The 19,769-nt window shown below is 41.3% G+C and overlaps 2 protein-coding genes across 2 annotated transcripts in view; both read right to left on the reverse strand.

The window, feature by feature from the left end:
* Positions 1-19,769, reverse strand: part of LOC139757108 (uncharacterized) — a 120,910-nt gene that overhangs the window by 79,904 nt on the left and 21,237 nt on the right. The window contains exons 4-10 of the mRNA XM_071677201.1: positions 19,174-19,299; positions 18,637-18,777; positions 17,671-17,839; positions 3,069-3,181; positions 2,351-2,476; positions 1,223-1,371; positions 517-666 (exon numbers count right to left, since the gene is read on the reverse strand). Of these exons, the coding sequence (XP_071533302.1) occupies positions 517-666; positions 1,223-1,371; positions 2,351-2,476; positions 3,069-3,181; positions 17,671-17,741 (609 nt within the window). The 5' untranslated portion in view covers positions 17,742-17,839; positions 18,637-18,777; positions 19,174-19,299. The remainder of the gene's footprint in view (positions 1-516; positions 667-1,222; positions 1,372-2,350; positions 2,477-3,068; positions 3,182-17,670; positions 17,840-18,636; positions 18,778-19,173; positions 19,300-19,769) is intronic.
* LOC139757129 (uncharacterized) overlaps positions 18,281-19,769 on the reverse strand; it is a 98,495-nt gene continuing 97,006 nt past the window's right edge. The window contains exons 13-15 of the mRNA XM_071677231.1: positions 19,174-19,299; positions 18,637-18,777; positions 18,281-18,339 (exon numbers count right to left, since the gene is read on the reverse strand). Coding sequence (XP_071533332.1) covers positions 18,281-18,339; positions 18,637-18,777; positions 19,174-19,299 — 326 coding nt within the window. The remainder of the gene's footprint in view (positions 18,340-18,636; positions 18,778-19,173; positions 19,300-19,769) is intronic.

Genomic DNA, 19,769 nt, shown 5'->3' on the forward strand with positions numbered 1-19,769 from the left:
TATATATATATATATATATATATATATATATATATATATATATATATATATATATATATATAGTGGTAAAGCAGAAGGATCAAGGAGAAGGAGTTGTCTGCACAGAAGACAGTTATATGTGGTGAGGGAAACTGGCTAGAGTCATAACACACGAACCAGGAATGACCGAGGATTGGATGCAAAGGAAGGTCTCTCTATATGGAGTTGGTGTGAATAATATATAAGTCTGGTCTCGGGTGACGAAATCGTCTTGCAAAGTGATAAGAGGAAGATGCACGTTTACAAGCCAGGATGTCTCTGCTCCGCTATAACAAGCTGGAGGACACGCCAGAGTTATGCCAAAGGCTGAATGCACATTGCCTAAGGAGCTGGGAACAAAATAACGTTGTGGGAATGATACTTTGACGGATAGAAAGGCATACAGATGGGCAATGTATGTTGCCATGTTGAAGTTTTTGTGCCTCTTTGTGTATGTGAGAGACAGACAGAGAGGGAGACATGTGGAGGTCGACTTACAGCGTCCTGGCCTTCTCCCATGTGGTAGGGGACGTGGCCTCGGAAGATGCGATCCTCATGGTCATGGCTCAGCTTCAATATCCTTACTGGAGCCTTCCTCGTCCACGTCACCCTCAGCCCTGTGATGATGGTCTTGGTCTGCCACTCGAACTGTGGAGATGGTGGACAAACGGACTTAGGAGGTTACGCAGAATTGAAGACTTGGTGTGAAGGTGTTATGAGAAAGGGGCTTCTCTGTATAGACTCACGGCTCTTCTTTTGTAATCACCCTCAGCCAGACCTGTTGAACATCCCTCCTTACATATAGTAACGTTGGAAGCTTGCATGCATATCCCTCTCTGCTCCCTGGCAAAGCTCTGGATGATGTTATACAAAGTGAAGAATCATAGAACAGACCTAACCAATTTCGCTTCCGATCTTCCCTCCTCGAACACACACACACACACACACACACACACACACACACACACAAAAAAAAAAAAAAAAAAAAAAAAAAAAAAAAAACTATGCCAGTAAGTGTGTGTGCGTGTGTGTGTGTGTGTGTGTGTGTGTGTGTGTGTACAAGATATTACTCAAGACATCTTGTTCCTATATATCTTATCATAAATTGGAGCTCTCGAGATTCCAACTTCCGTAAATCGGGAAATCCCATTGTCTTAGAATGCAGACTCCGCTCAAAGGGAGAGGCAAAGAAAATGAGGCTTACCTCTATACTGGCCTTGATGGTGTTATTGGCCGTGGTCCAAGTGGCCTGGTATGGCCACGCCTGCAGGTTCAAGTTGTTGCTGGCCACAACCTCTTGCCCACTGACCGCTCCGGTGCTGGTCGTCTCTGACCTCTCTGCCGACCCACCCCCTGCAGAGGATCGTAAGAACGACCTTCCATCAGTGAACTCAAGACGGTCGCTTGCATTTCGTCCTGTTACATGCAAATTATATAGACAAATACACATACATGACATATATATGACAGTGGTGCGCGTGATCTAGGATATCCTGATAACCACAAGGAAAATAAAACACGATAGGTTTCCAAGTACACTTGCGTGCAATGATCACATCGTCCACGAAAGTGCACCTGGGAACTTATAGTGTTTCATTGTCCTTGTGGTTATCAGCATGTACTAGATCACGCAAGGATGAAAGTTCGTAGTGGCTTTTGGAAATGAAGTCGACTGAGTGGCTTAAGGGTGTTGGAAGTGCCTGATCTACGGTAACAGGCGTGTTTGTGTAAGGAGATACAATGAGAGAGTTGGTGACTAAAGTTTTAATATGAGAGAAAACTAGAGTAAGGAAACGAGTAAGATGTGGAAGGTATTTAGGAAAGCAGGGCAGACGTGCGCAAGAAGTCTGTGGTATGCAGAAGGTGGATGTGAGGATGTGAGGAAGGGCATTAAGTGATGGACTGTTAGTCTCAAGCTGCAAATGAAGAAGAAAAAAGGTATTTGTTCATTACCAGCAGGAAATGAGTGCGAGTAATTGGGAGATGTACAGGAGGTAGCGGCAAAGAGATCGGGATGAAGGTACAGTGGCTAAAAACAAATAAGAGAATGTCTTAGGTGAAAAATGTGAGAAGAAGAGGGCAAACGGAAGCATCAACGATGGGAGTAGATGATTAAGAAGTAACAGGTAAAAAGAGAGATGAAGCGAGTATTCTTAAGGACTTTCTTGTGTGTCTGATAAGAGAATAACAGATACGGGGTGTTCAGGACGAGAAGGTATGCGAAACAAGATAGGCATGTCAAATGGTCCGATGAAAGGAGAAAAGGTGGTGAAAGCCTTGCGTAAGATAATATACGACAAAGCGACTGGAGTGAATGGAACGGTTCACTCACCAAGAGGCTTCATACAGACGACCTTAGTGTTACTGCAGCTGGAATATTCCGTGGACACAAGTTCACTTTCAGCAGTGTTGGTCACCTTTAGCTGAAGACATTTCCAATTCTCAACGTGCAGGTACACTGAGTAAAGAATGAGGTATTAACGGTAGCGAGTAATGATTCACTTGATAAAAAGATACGATTCTCAGACAGGGTTCTGGACAAAAAGAAAGCAAAAAAGATATTGGGGAGAAAAAGGGAGATAAAATAATGAAGATAGATGGTACATAATGTTGACACAATCTAGTAAAAAGCTAAAGAATCGAGTCTAGGTATCTGATATTGCTAATTCCTACCTGCTTGGAGATTTAGGTAATAGTTCCACTAGTTATCCTTTCAAAAGACCCTATTAGCGCACAATATAGAATGCAAGAAGGTTACTGCCAGCTATTATTCATTAATATGAAAAAAAAGCGTCGCACATTTTAATTATCTGTCCGGACGATAGCTGTTCACTTTCATCAGAACATCTATGAAAAATACCTGAATTAATTGCAGTTATTGTGACAAGCTACAGAACAACTCACGAACCATGACTACGAATACGTTAGTTCCTAGAACCATCATTATCACAAATTATCCAAAAGAATCACACGAAGAGACCGAGAATAGTCACTCGTTTTGAATTAGAAATTATCGTCATTGTTCTTGCTAGTCAACAGTGAAGCCATACCTCCAGGGCTGTAGATGTTGTCGGGAAGGATCTGGTCGTAGTTAACCATGTAGTAGACCTCGTCGCTCCTGTTGCTGCCGTAGACGGGTAGAACGATCTTGTCTCCAGTCGACCTGATGAGACGGGAAGAACGTCACTATTTGCTGACCTCTTCTATAAGCAAAACGTTCCTCGTGTTGTCGTCTACATTTTCCCACCTGAATTTATCTCATGATGCACAGACACGACTTATCATACAGGTATACATTACACATACATCTCGACAGGTAACTGTAGCTACGTTAGTTAGCCTAGAGCAAGGGTTCTTTATGCCCAGTATGGATGTGGACCACTTAGAGACACTAGCTATGTCTGCCAACCACCTTCATCGTATATCCAATGTTAGGTCAGGTCTGAAATCACAGTCAAGAAAAAGTACAAACCTTCACGAGATAAGGTCTCGATGGTAAGATTTGTGTATTTACATTATTTATGTATTCTTTTCTTTTTCATCCTTCTGTGGACCCCTGGAAAATGGTCCCAGAACCACAGGTGTTTTGGAAAGTTTTTTACTTAGAGAAATAAAGCAAGTTTATTGAAGATTACAGAATCAGCGAGTATTTCCGTCAGACCTTGGAGTTACTGTAGGAATTCAAGTGATGTGGCGAAGTGTGTGTATCCCAGGTGGACGCTAGATTAACTTGTCTGAACCCCATAACTTCTTAAGCCCGATCAACTCACTGTTGTTGATGAAGTTTATTGTGCTGTTGATTTACCATCTATTTATATACCTATCCGACCTCTTGGACACTCAGCTAGAACTTAGATGACGCATTCATCGTCACTGATACTCCTACGATTCGTGAGTGTAACCCATCTCTAGCTCATCTCGACTTTGCTGCATTTCACTGTAAATCAATTTTTTTCGGGATAGAACCCAGCAATATGCTATGTGTGTGTTATCCACATCAACGGCCCTCAGATCTTTGCATGGTTTACCCCGGAGGTTTCACACGCCCTCTTTCAGTCCATTGACAGCAAGTTGTGCCCAGTATACCACATCGTACCAAATGACTGTATTCCGTGCATGCCTCTCATTCTCCTGCGTGTTCAGGCCTCGATCGCTCAAAATCTCTTTCACTTTCCTTCCGTCTCCAATTTGGTCTCCCGTTGCTCCTTGTTTCCTCTATCTCGAACATATGTATCCTCTTTGTCAACCTTTCCTCACTCATTCTCTCCATATGTCTAAACCATTTTAACACACCCTCTTCTGCTCTCGCAACCACCCTCTTTATTTCCAAACATCTCTACCCTTTCATTACTTACTCGATCAAACCAGCTCACACCACATATTGTCCTCAACATTTCATTTCCAACACATCCACGCTCCTCCGCACAATATCTATAGCCCATGCCTCGCTACCATACAACATTGTTGGAACCACTATTCATTCAAACATTCCCTCATCTCATCGCTACCTGTTATCACTTCTCCTTTCACCGATGTTCCCCTTTGTTCCGTTGTCTTTCGCATTTTATTTACCTCTTTCCAAAACATCTTTTTATTTTCCTTAACATTTGATACTGTCTCATCCCAATTCTCACTTACCCTCTTTTTCAACCTCCGCACCTTCCTCTTGACCTCCTGCTGCTTTCTCTTATACATCTCCAAATCATTTAGGACTCCTTCCCCGTAATTACCTCCCAGTGCCTCTATTTTCCCTTTCACTAGCAACTTTGTTTCTTCATGCCACCACTCACTACCCTTTCTAATCTGTCCACCTCCCACCTTTCACATCTCTTGTATATTCCATCACTGCTTCCCTAACTACATACCACTCCTCACCCCACTCCTCTCACTTCATTTACTCCGAATTTTGGCAATTCTACATTCAGTCTCGCCTGGTATTTTTCACAAAGTCTTCTTTCCAAGGTTACTTGCTCTCACCACTCTTCTCCCAAACACTGTTTCCTCTTTTTCGAATATGTTTACAAATCTTCATCCTCTCTTCCACAATATAGTAATCAGACATCCCACCAGCTACCCTTCTTAGCACATTAACATACAAAAGTCTCCTTTACACGCATATCAATTAATATGTGATCTAAAAATTCCCATTGACCATCTCTCCTACTCACATACGCACATACTTGTGTATATCCTCTTTTAAACAATACATATATATATATATATATATATATATATATATATATATATATATATATATATATATATATATATATATATATATATATATATATATATATATATACATATATATATATATATATATACATATATATATATATATTTATATATATATATATTTTTTTTTTTTTGCTTTTTTTTTTTTTTTTTGCTTTGTCGCTGTCTCCCGCGTTTGCGAGGTAGCGCAAGGAAACAGACGAAAGAAAATGGCCCAACCCACCCCCATACACATGTATATACATACGTCCACACACGCAAATATACATACCTACACAGCTTTCCATGGTTTACCCCAGACGCTTCACATGCCCCGATCCAATCCACTGACAGCACGTCAACCCCGGTGGAGGGAACGAGGAGAAGAGGGAGACCAAATTGGAGGTGGAAAGATGGAGTGAAAAAGATTTTGTGTGATCGGGGCCTGAACATGCAGGAGGGTGAAAGGAGGGCAAGGAATAGAGTGAATTGGAGCGATATATATATATATATATATATATATATATATATATATATATATATATATATATATATATATATATATATATATATATATGTTCTGTTCGGAAACAACCGATAGACCCCGTTGCTCACCATAGTGAGACGAAGGGTATTCGAGTACTTAGTATTTCGAATAGTTGTTTTCTATTATACAGTCCCTTAGCCTAGCGGTTAGCATGCCTGCCTCTTGCACAAGGGGTCCCAGGTTCGATCCTGGCTGATGGAGCTTTGTATGTTCTATGAAAGTGCGCGTTCATATACACTTTATTCGTATTCATATATATATATATATATATATATATATTCTTTCTTTCTTTTAAACTATTCGCCATTTCCCGCGTTAGCGAGGTAGCATTAAGAACAGAGGACTGGGCCTTTTTTGGAATATCCTCACCTGGCCCCCTCTGTTCCTTCTTTTGGAAAATTAGAAAAAAAAAAAAACGAGAGGGGAGGATTTCCAGCCCCCCGCTCCCTCCCCTTTTAGTCGCCTTCTACGACACGCAGGGAATACGTGGGAAGTATTCTTAATCCCCTATCCCCAGATATATATATATATATATATATATATATATATATATATATATATATATATATATATATATATATATTTGCTTTGTCACCATCTCCCGCGTTAGCGAGGTAGCGCAAGGAAACAGACGAAAGAATGGCCCAACCCGCCCACATACACATGTATATACATACACGTCCACACGCGCAAATATACATATCTATGCATCTCAACATATACCTATATATATACACAGAAGCGTAAACATATATGCACTTATACATAATTCATACTGTCTGCCTTTATTCATCCCCATCGCCACCCCGCCACCCATGAAATAACAACCACCCCCCCCCTCATGTGTGCGAGGTAGCGCTACGAAAAGACAACAAAGGCCACATTCCTTCACACTCAGTCTCTAGCTGTCATGTATAATGCACCGAAACCACAGCTCCCTTTCCACATCCAGACCCCACAGAACTTTCCATGGTTTACCCTAGACGCTTCACGTGCCCTGGTTCAATCCATTGACAGCACGTCAACCCCAGTATACCACATCGTTCCAATTCACTCTATTCCTTACATGCCTTTCACCCTCCTGCATGTTCAGGCCCCGATCACCTCAAAATCTTTTTCGCTCCATCTCTCCACCTACAATTTGGTCTCCCACTTCTCCTCGTTCCCTCCACCTCCGACACATATATCCTCTTGGTCAATCTTTCCTCACTCATTCTCTCCATGTGACCAAACCATTTCAAAACACCCTCTTCTGCTCTCTCAACCACAATCTTTTTATTACCACATATCTCTCTTACCCTATTATTACTAACTCGATCAAACCACATCACACCACATATTGTCCTCAAACATCTCATTTCCAGCACATCCACCCTCCTCTGCAGAACTCTATCTATAGCCCACGCCTCGCAACCATACAACATTCTTGGAACCACTATTCCTTCAAACATACCCATTTTTGCTTTCCGAGATAATGTTCTTGACTTCCACACATTCTTCAACGCTCCCAGAATTTTCGCCCCCTCCCCCACCCTATGATTCACTTCCGCTTCCATGGTTCCATCCGCTGCCAGATCCACTCCCAGATATCTAAAACACTTCACTTCCTCCAGTTTTTCTCCATTCAAACTTACGTCCCAGTTGACTTGACCCTCAACCCTACTGTACCTAATAACCTTGCTCTTATTCACATTTACTCTCAGCTTTCTTCTCTCACACACTTTACCAAACTCACTCACCAGCTTCTGCAGTTTCTCACATGAATCAGCCACCAGCTTTTCACCTTTTTCCACTATGTACTCAGTCTCTCCTGGTACTTCCTCACACAAGTCTCCTTCCCAAGCTCACTTACTCTCACCACTCTCTTCACCCCAACATTCTCTCTTCTTTTCTGAAAACCTCTACAAATCTTCACCTTCGCCTCCACAAGATAATGATCAGACATCCCTCCAGTTGCACCTCTCAGCACATTAACATCCTAAAGTCTCTCTTTCGCGCGCCTATCTATTAACACATAATCCAATAACGCTCTCTGGCCAACTCTCCTACTTACAAACGTATACTTATGTATATATCTTTGTAAACCAGGTATTCCCAATCACCAGTCCTTTTTCAGCACATAAATCTACAAGCTCTTCACCATTTCAATTTACAACACTGAACACCCCATGTACACCAATCATTCACTCAACTGCCACATTATTTACCCTTGCATTTAAATCACCCATCACTATAGCCCGGTCTCGTGCATCAAAACTACTAACACACTCACTCAACTGCTCCCAAAGCACTTGCCTCTCATGATCTTTCTTCTCATGCCCAGGTGCATATGCACCAATAATCACCTATCTCTCTCCATCCACTTTCACTTTTACCCATATCAATCTAGAGTTTACATTCTTACACTCTATCACATACTCCCACAACTGTTTCAGGAATAGTGCTACTCCTTCCCTTGCTCTTGTCCTCTCACTAACCCCTGACTTTACTCCCAAGACATTCCCAAACCACTCCTCCTCTTTACCGTTGAGCTTCGTTTCACTCTGAGCCAAAACATCCAGGTTCCTTTCCTCAAACATACTACCTATCTCTCGTTTTTTCTCATCCTGGTTACATCCACACACATTTAGACACCCAATCTGAGCCTTGGAGGAGGATAAGCACACGCAAATATACATACCTATACATCTCAATGTACACATATATATACACACACAGACACATACATATATACCCATGCACACAATTCACACTGTCTGCCTTTATTCATTCCCATCGCCACCTCGCCACACATGGAATACCATCCCCCTCCCCCCTCATGTGTGCGAGGTAGCACTAGGAAAAGACAACAAAGGCCCCATTCGTTCACACTCAGTCTCTAGCTGTCATGCAATAATGCCCGAAACCACACCTCCCTTTCCACATCCAGGCCCCACACAACTTTCCATGGTTTACCCCAGACGCTTCACATGCCCTGATTTAATCCACTGACAGCACGTCAACCCCGGTATACCACAATGATCCAATTCACTCTATTCCTTGCCCTCCTTTCACCCTCCTGCATGTTCAGGCCCCGATCACACAAAATCTTTTTCACTCCATCTTTCCACCTCCAATTTGGTCTCCCACTTCTCCTCGTTCCCTCCACCTCCGACACATATATCCTCTTGGTCAATCTTTCCTCACTCATTCTCTCCATGTGCCCAAACTATTTCAAAACACCCTCTTCAGCTCTCTCAACCACGCTCTTTTTATTTCCACACATCTCTCTTACCCTTACATTACTTACTCGATCAAACCACCTCACACCACACATTGTCCTCAAACATCTCATTTCCAGCACATCCACCCTCCTGCGCACAACTCTATCCATAGCCCACACCTCGCAACCATGCAACATTGTTGGAATCGCTATTCCTTCAAACATACCCATTTTTGCTTTCCAAGATAATGCCCTCGGCTTCCAAACATTCTTCAAGGCTCCCAGGATTTTCGCCACCTCCCCCACCCTATGACTCACTTCCGCTTCCATGGTTCCATCCGCTGTCAGATCCACTCCCAGATATCTAAAACACTTTACTTCCTCCAGTTTTTCTCCATTCAAACTCACCTCCCAATTGACTTGACCCTCAACCCTACTGTACCTAATAACCTTGCTCTTATTCACATTTACTCTTAACTTTCTTCTTTCACACACTTTACCAAACTCAGTCACCAGCTTCTGCAGTTTCTCAAATGAATCAGTCACCAGCGCTATGTCATCAGCGAACAACAACTGACTCACTTCCCAAGCTCTCTCATCCACAACAGACTTCATACTTGCCCCTCTTTCCAAAACTCTTGCATTCACCTCCCTAACAACCCCATCCATAAACAAATTAAAGTACTATGGAGACATCACACACCCCTGCCGCAAACCTACATTAACTGAGAAACAATCACTTTCCTCTCTTCCTACACGTACACATGCCTTACATCCTCGATAAAAACTTTTCACTGCTTCTAACAACTTGCCTCCCACACCATATATTCTTAATACCATCCGCAGAGCATCTCTATCAACTCTATCATATGCCTTCTCCAGATCCATAAATGCTACATACAAATCCATTTGCTTTTCTAAGTATTTCTCACATACATTCTTCAAAGCAAACACCTGATCCACACATCCTCTACCACTTCTGAAACCACACTGCTCTTCCCCAATCTGATGCTCTGTGCATGCCTTCACCCTCTCAATCAATACCCTCCCATATAATTTACCAGGAATACTCAACAAACTTATACCTCTGTAATTTGAGCACTCACTCTTATCCCCTTTGCCTTTGTACAATGGCACTATGCACGCATTCCGCCAATCCTCAGGCACCTCACCATGAGTCATACACACATAAAATAACCTTACCAACCAGTCAACAATACAGTCACCCCCTTTTTTAATAAATTCCACTGCAATACCATCCAAACCTGCTGCCTTGCCGGCTTTCATCTTCCGCAAAGCTTTTACTACCTCTTCTCTGTTTACCAAATCATTTTCCCTAACCCTCTCACTTTGCACACCACCTCGACCAAAACACCCTATATCTGCCACTCTCTCATCAAACACATTCAACAAACCTTCAAAATACTCACTCCATCTCCTTCTCACATCACCACTACTTGTTATCACCTCCCCATTTGCGCCCTTCACTGAAGTTCCCATTTGCTCCCTTGTCTTACGCACTTTATTTACCTCCTTCCAGAACATCTTTTTATTCTCCCTAAAATTTAATGATACTCTCTCACCCCAACTCTCATTTGCCCTCTTTTTCACCTCTTGCACCTTTCTCTTGACCTCCTGTCTCTTTCTTTTATACATCTCCAATTCAATTGCATTTTTTCCCTGCAAAAATCGTCCAAATGCCTCTCTCTTCTCTTTCACTAATAATCTTACTTCTTCATCCCACCACTCACTACCCTTTCTAATCAACCCACCTCCCACGCTTCTCATGCCACAAGCATCTTTTGCGCAATCCATCACTGATTCCCTAAATACATCCCATTCCTCCCCCAACTCCCCTTACTTCCATTGTTCTGACCTTTTTCCATTCTGTACTCAGTCTCTCCTGGTACTTCCTCACACAAGTCTCCTTCCCAAGCTCACTTACTCTCACCACCCTCTTCACCCCAACATTCACTCTTCTTTTCTGAAAACCCATACAAATCTTCACCTTAGCCTCCACAAGATAATGATCAGACATCCCTCCAGTTGCACCTCTCAGCACATTAACATCCAAAAGTCTCTCTTTCGCGCGCCTGTCAATTAATACGTAAACCAATAACGCTCTCTGGCCACCTCTCCTACTTACATACGTATACTTCTGTATATCTCGCTTTTTAAACCAGGTATTCCTAATCACCAGTCCTTTTTCAGCACATAAATCTACAAAGTCTTCACCATTTCCATTTACAACACTGAACACCCCATGTATACCAAATATTCCCTCAACTGCCACATTACTCACCTTTGCATTCAAATCACCCATCACTATAACCCGGTCTCGTGCATCAAAACCACTAACACACTCATTCAGCTGCTCTCAAAACACTTGCCTCTCATGATCTTTCTCTCATACCCAGGTGCATATGCACCAATAATCACCCATCTCTCTCCATCAACTTTCAGTTTTACCCATATTAATCGAGAATTTACTTTCTTACATTCTATCACATACTCCCACAACTCCTGTTTCAGGAGTACTGCTACTCCTTCCCTTGCTCTTGTCCTCTCACTAACCCCTGACTTTACTCCCAAGACATTCCCAAACCACTCTTCCCCTTTACCCTGGAGCTTCGTTTCACTCAGAGCCAAAACATCCAGGTTCCTTTCCTCAAACATACTACCTATCTCTCCTTTTTTCTCTCCTTTCTTGGTTACATCCACACACATTTAGACAACCCAATCTGAGTCTACGAGGAGGATGAGCACTCCCCGCGTGACTCCTTCTGTTTCCCATTTTTTAGAAAGTTAAAATTACAAGGAGGGGAGGATTTCTGGCCCCCCGCTCCCGTCCCCTCTAGTCGCCTTCTACGACACGTGAGGAATGCGTGGGAAGCATTCTTTCACCCCTATCCCCAGGGATAATATATATATATATATATATATATATATATATATATATATATATATATATATATATATATATATATATATATATATATATATATATATATATATATATTATATATATATATATATATATATATTATATATATATATATATATATATATATATATATATATATATATATATATATATATATATATATATATATAATATATATATATATATGTACATACATACACATATGCACACACATATACACACACACACACACACACACACACACACACACACACATATATATATATATATATATATATATATATATATATATATATATATATATATATATATATATATATATATATATATATATCACTTTCCTCTCTTCCTACACGTACACATGCCTTACATCCTCGATAAAAACTTTTCACTGCTTCTAACAACTTGCCTCCCACACCATATATTCTTAATACCTTCCACAGAGCATCTTTATCAACTCTATCATATGCCTTCTCCAGATCCATAAATGCTATATACAAATCTATTTGCTTTTCTAAGTATTTCTCACATACATTCTTCAAAGCAAACACCTGATCCACACATCCTCTACCACTTCTGAAACCACACTTCTCTTCCCCAATCTGATGCTCTGTACATGCCTTCACCCTCTCAATCAATACCCTCCCATATAATTTACCAGGAATACTCAACAAACTTATACCTCTGTAATTTGAGCACTCACTCTTATCCCCTTTGCCTTTGTACAATGGCACTATGCACGCATTCCGCCAATCCTCAGGCACCTCACCATGAGTCATACATACGTTAAATAACCTTACCAACCAGTCAATAATACAGTCACCCCCTTTTTTAATAAATTCCACTGCAATACCATCCAAACCTGCTGCCTTGCCGGCTTTCATCTTCCGCAAAGCTTTTACTGCCTCTTCTCTGTTTACCAAATCATTTTCCCTAACCCTCTCACTTTGCACACCACCTCGACCAAAACACCCTATAACTGCCACTCTATCATCAAACACATTCAAAAAACCTTCAAAATACTCACTCCATCTCCTTCTCACATCACCACTACTTGTTTTCACCTCCCCATTTGCGCCCTTCACTGAAGTTCCCATTTGCTCCCTTGTCTTACGCACTTTATTTACCTCCTTCCAGAACATCTTTTTATTCTTCCTAAAATTTAATGATACTCTCTCACCCCAACTCTCATTTGCCCTCATTTTCAACTCTTGCACCTTTCTCTTGACCTCCTGTCTCTTTCTTTTATACATCTCCCACTCAATTGCATTTTTTCCCTGCAAAAATCGTCCAAATGCCTCTCTCTTCTCTTTCACTAATAATCTCAGTGAATGTAGGTTTGCGGCAGGGGTGTGTGATGTCTCCATGGTTGTTTAATTTGTTTATGGATGGGGTTCTTAGGGAGGTGAATGCAAGAGTTTTGGAAAGAGGGGCAAGTATGAAGTCTGTTGGGGATGAGAGAGCTTGGGAAGTGAGTCAGTTGTTGTTCGCTGATGATACAGCGCTGGTGGCTGATTCATGTAAGAAACTGCAGAAGCTGGTGACTGAGTTTGGTAAAGTGTGTGAAAGAAGAAAGTTAAGAGTAAATGTGAATAAGAGCAAGGTTATTAGGTACAGTAGGGTTGAGGGTCAAGTCAATTGGGAGGTTGACGTGCTGTCAGTGGATTGAATCGGGGCATGTGAAGTGTCTGGGGTAAACCATGGAAAGCTGTGTAGGCATGTATATTTACGTGTGTGGACGTATGTATATACATATGTATGGGGGTGGGTTGGGCCATTTCTTTCGTCTGTTTCCTTGCGCTACCTCGCAAACGCGGAAGACAACGACAAAAAAAAAGAATATATATATATTTATATATATATATATATATATATATATATATATATATATATATATATATATATATATATATATATACACACACATATATTTTTACATGTTTACGAAATGGCGTCCTAGCTTCGTCTCTTCGATGTATATCAACTGACTTATATTTCTCTCTTGTGTCTCCCCTGATGATGTGATTATTACACGAAAGTGCACTTGGGAACTTTTCGTGTTTCATTTTCCCCGTGGATTCATAGGAATATAAATATCTATCTATCTATATATATATATATATATATATATATATATATATATATATATATATATATATATATATATATATATATATATATATATATATATATTAATTGGCAGGCGCGCGAAAGAGAGACTTTTGGATATTAATGTCCTGAGAGGTGCAACTGAAGGGATGTCTGATCATTATCTTGTGGAGGCTAAGGTGAAGATTTGTATGGGTTTTCAGAAAAGAAGAGTGAATGTTGGGGTGAAGAGGGTGGTGAGAGTAAGTGAGCTTGGGAAGGAGACTTGTGTGAGGAAGTACCAGGAGAGACTGAGTACAGAATGGAAAAAGGTGAGAACAATGGAAGTAAGGGGAGTGTGGGAGGAATGGGATGTATTTAGGGAATCAGTGATGGATTGCGCAAAAGATGCTTGTGGCATGAGAAGAGTGGGAGGTGAGTTGTTTAGAAAGGGTAGTGAGTGGTGGGATGAAGAAGTAAGATTATTAGTGAAAGAGAAGAGAGAGGCATTTGGACGATTTTTGCAGGGAAAAAATGCAATTGAATGGGAGATGTATAAAAGAAAGAGACAGGAGGAAGAGAAAGGTGCAAGAGGTGAAAAAGAGGGCAAATGAAAGTTGGGGTGTGAGAGTATCATTAAATTTTAGAGAGAATAAAAAGATGTTCTGGAAGGAGGTAAATAAAGTGCGTAAGACAAGGGAGCAAATGGGAACTTCAGTGAAGGGCGCAAATGGGGAGGTGATAACAAGTAGTGGTGATGTGAGAAGGAGATGGAGTGAGTATTTTGAAGGTTTGTTGAATGTGTTTGATGATAGAGTGGCAGATATCGGGTGTTTTGGTCGAGGTGGTGTGCAAAGTGAGAGGGTTGGGGAAAATGATTTGGTAAACAGAGAAGAGGTAGTAAAAGCTTTGCGGAAGATGAAAGCCGGCAAGGCAGCAGGTTTGGATGGTATTGCACTGGAATTTATTAAAAAAGGGGGTGACTGTATTATTGACTGGTTGGTCAGGTTATTTAATGTATGTATGACTCATGGTGAGGTGCCTGAGGATTGGCGGAATGCGTGCATAGTGCCATTGTACAAAGGCAAAGGGGATAAGAGTGAGTGCTCAAATTACAGAGGTATAAGTTTGTTGAGTATTCCTGGTAAATTATATGGGAGGGTATTGATTGAGAGGGTGAAGGCATGTACAGAGCATCAGATTGGGGAAGAGCAGTGTGGTTTCAGAAGGGGTAGAGGATGTGTGGATCAGGTGTTTGCTTTGAAGAATGTATGTGAGAAATACTTAGAAAAGCAAATAGATTTGTATGTAGCATTTATGGATCTGGAGAAGGCATATGATAGAGTTGATAGAGATGCTCTGTGGAAGGTATTAAGAATATATGGTGTGGGAGGCAAGTTGTTAAAAGCAGTGAAAAGTCTTTATCGAGGATGTAAGGCATGTGTACGTGCAGGAAGAGAGGAAAGTGATTGGTTCTCAGTGAATGTAGGTTTGCGGCAGGGGTGTGTGATGTCTCCATGGTTGTTTAATTTGTTTATGGATGGGGTTCTTAGGGAGGTGAATGCAAGAGTTTTGGAAAGAGGGGCAAGTATGAGGTCTCTTGGGGATGAGAGAGCTTGGGAAGTGAGTCAGTTGTTGTTCGCTGATGATACAGCGCTGGTGGCTGATTCATGTGAGAAACTGCAGAAGTTGGTGACTGAGTTTGGTAAAGTGTGTGAAAGAAGAAAGTTAAGAGTAAATGTGAATAAGAGCAAGGTAATTAGGTACAGTAGGGTTGAGGGTCAAGTCAACTGGAAGGTAAGTTTGAATGGAGAAAAACTGGAGGAAGTGAAGTGTTTTAGATATCTGGGAGTGGATCTGGCAGCGGATGGAACCATGGAAGCGGAAGTAGATCATAGGGTAGGGGAGGGGATCGAAAATCCTGGGAGGCTTGAAGAATGTGTGGAAGTCGAGAACATTATCTCGGAAAGCAAAAATGGGTATGTTTGAAGGAATAGTGGTTCCAACAATGTTGTATGGTTGCGAGGCGTGGGCTATAGATAGAGTTGTGCGCAGGAGGATGGAGGTGCTGGAAATGAGATGTTTGAGGACAATGTGTGGTGTGAGGTGGTTTGATCGAGTAAGTAACGTAAGGGTAAGAGAGATGTGTGGAAATAAAAAGAGCGTAGTTGAGAGAGCAGAAGAGGGTATTTTGAAATGGTTTGGGCATATGGAGAGAATGAGTGAGGAAAGATTGACCAAGAGGATATATATGTCGGAGGTGGAGGGAACGAGGAGAAGTGGGAGACCAAATTGGAGGTGGAAAGATAGAGTGAAAAAGATTTTGTGTGATCGGGGCCTGAACATGCAGGAGGGTGAAAGGAGAGCAAGGAATAGAGTGAACTGGATCGATGTGGTATACCGGGGTTGACGTGCTGTCAGTGGATTGAATCAGGGCATGTGAAGCGTCTGGGGTAAACCATGGAAAGCTGTGTAGGTATGTATATTTGCGTGCGTGGACGTATGTATATACATGTGTATGGGGGTGGGTTGGGCCATTTCTTTCGTCTGTTTCCTTGCGCTACCTCGCAAACGCGGGAGACAGCGGCAAAAAAAAAAAAAAAAAAAAAAAAATATATATATATATATATATATATATATATATATATATATATATATATATATATATATGTATGTATATTTATATATATATATATATATATATATATATATATATATATATATATATATATATATATATATATATATATACAGACATATACATATATACACATGTTCATAATTCATACCTTCTGCCTCTATTCATTCCCGTCGCCACCCCGCCATGAAAATCTTTGGTTTTACTGATAAATCCTTATTTTCCGGTATTGTTTATACCACCGTCAGAGTCTATAATGAAAGGATGTAATGTGTGTAATGAAGTCTAAAGATGTTACCTGAATGAAAGATATGGATATACCACAAAAGCCCAACGTGCAATGAATGATAGGGAAAGGAAAAGGAGAGTTAAACAAAACTCATAATGAGTAATAGTCTTACAAGTAAAGTCCTGCTGCTCACAGTTACATACCCAAAAGTTAAGACATTGCAGACAACGAGAAAGGTCTTCTCTAAACCTATTGAAACTTATCCAAAAAACACAACAAACAGCATGAGCTACTGGCCAGGACGGAGAAGCTCGCTGCCGACATTGGGTGGGTCCTCATTGTCGCTAAGTGTAAACTCCGTATTGCTCAGAAAGGGCAGTTTGGGTAATTAGGTAGTTCGTTCATGCTGATAGGCCCAGGTGCTCGTCCTGAGGTGAGGCTTCGTCTTGCTAACAGACAAAGCATTACAGCTGTTGCACTTACACTGATATAAAAAGGAAGTGATGACTGTACCTCCGCAGGAATAGCATCCTTGAACTTGAGAAATGATTGGATGGTATGTCTCGCTCTCACCACCACCCATACGTCACCAGTGGCTCCACCTAGCATGACAACCACTTAAATTTCACTAAATCCACTAATTCCCTGTAAAGCTTTTACCTTATTCATTAAGTAAAACTGTATTAGGTGCGTAAAACGGTCCTGATCCACCTCTTCATACCTAAAAAAAAAAGTCAGATGTCAGGACTTTAGCAACTACGAGACCTTCAGTAACCCGACGCAGACTTACAGGAAGTTTTCCGTGATGAACTTGGTGTCCTGGTGGTTCTCTGGGTAGAAGGGCAGGGCGCCCTCAGCCATGCACAGGTAGTTGGTCAAGTTGAGGGTGATGGTGGCACCCTGAGCATCCACCTCCCTGTAGCAGTTGCGCCCGAAGCGCTCCCAGTTTGTGGGGCAGTCTGGACACAGACATGAACTAATTAAGGAACAGACAACACCATTCGATATATTGTGCTGTTTATGATATTTGCCAGAGCCAAGGATTGGAGTGTCATTAAGGGTAAACATTTGAACTAGATCATGTACTAAGGACAAAGATGCCATTTTTGCACTATCGCATAAGTTCAGGTTAATGTTCACTTACGATATTAATTATAAGGCTGGTAATGTATTTGCATTAGTATGTCAAAGTAATGTGGTCAAGACTCTTAAAGATCGTTCGTATCGACCGATGAAGAACCTATGACTGCATTTTCCAAACTCTTGACTGATGGACTTACCAGTGTCGAGTTTCCCTTACGTCACATGTAAAATAAAAATGAAAACAGATTCCTTTACAGGCGCTGCCAAGCCATAACGTCGTTGGTTTTCCCCTCATGATATTAAGAGCATTAACTCAGTTACTCTGTGCTGACTTTGGCTTCGCTGGCAATTTCTCGGTTATCATGCGTCATCGAATCTGATCAATGATCAAGGAAATATACTTATCTTTCAGCTAACAGATTTTAAGAGTAGTCTTTCCCTTGTCTACAACCTATTCCTTTTCAGAGTTCAGATTAATAAACACCTAAAGAACTATAATCTCAATTTACTTTTGCTCGTAACTATCTTCTTTTTCCTTTCCAAGATAGCCATAACTGGGACACGTTTCTGGCCGTGTCAATTCCTATAAGAAAAAACTCAGTGCGTCACAGAAAATTACTGCTGGATATGACCTAACAAGTGACAGAGTCTAGTGACAAGCGAAACGTCTGACCGTAGGCGTAGAGAGCGAGGACGCTGTCACCATCTCCACACAGCTGCTCGGGTTCCTGAGGGCAGCGCGTGGTGCAATCCCGCTTCCGTATGTCGCTGAAGTTTACCTGCTCCAGACACACACACGCCTCACCGTCCACACCTGCAGCGGGTGAGTGTGCCAATGTAACGCCAGAGGTAGTGATCATATGATCAAGTAATCAAGGAATATTACACATTTCCAAGGAAAGGAGAATACTGATTAGCTTGAATACTGTTGACACCTCTGAGCACGATCTTCTGATATGGTGGTGAGAACTCTCACGTCACACTAACCCCAGGCTGTATCCCAGAGACATTCCCAACACATTCTTCCCCCTTCCCCTTAAGCTTGATTTTACTAAGAGCCAGATTTCCTGGTCTTTCTCTCCAAACATCCAACCTATCTCTCCCTTCTTCTCAACCTGTCTACGTTCACGCCCATTCACACCCCAAACCGAGCCTTCGAGGAGGATGAACACTCCTCATTTGTCCCCTTCCTTATACATGAACATCTTACCTACAGCCTGAAAGATATCATTGGTTGCCTCGCACTCTGCCGCACACAAGTAGGCAGAGCTGCCCTTACCCGCCAGCCGCTTCTTGCTCTCCACGCCCTCGTAGCAGCCCAGGTAGTAGGGCTTGTCTGTGGCAAGAAGTGGAAGGGTTACAGAAGCAAAGGGGCAGTGAAGTATATCTGTGGTGGGCAGACCAGTAGTTATATGGGACCATAGACAATATATATATATATATATATATATATATATATATATATATATATATATATATATATATATATATATATATATATATATATACATATATATATATATATATATATATATATATATATATATATATATATATATATATATATATGTATATATATATATATATCCCCTATCCCTGGGGATAGGGGATTAAGAATACTTCCCACGTATTCCCTGCGTGTCGTAGAAGGCGACTAAAAGGGGAGGGAGCGGGGGGCTGGAAATCCTCCCCTCTCTTTTCTTTTAAATTTTCCAAAAGAAGGAACAGAGGGGGCCAGGTGAGGATATTCCAAAAAAGGCCCAGTCCTCTGTTCCTAACGCTACCTCGCTAACGCGGGAAATGGCG

The sequence above is a fragment of the Panulirus ornatus genome, chromosome 24 (genome assembly GCF_036320965.1).
Source record: "Panulirus ornatus isolate Po-2019 chromosome 24, ASM3632096v1, whole genome shotgun sequence".
NCBI lineage: Eukaryota > Metazoa > Arthropoda > Malacostraca > Decapoda > Palinuridae > Panulirus > Panulirus ornatus.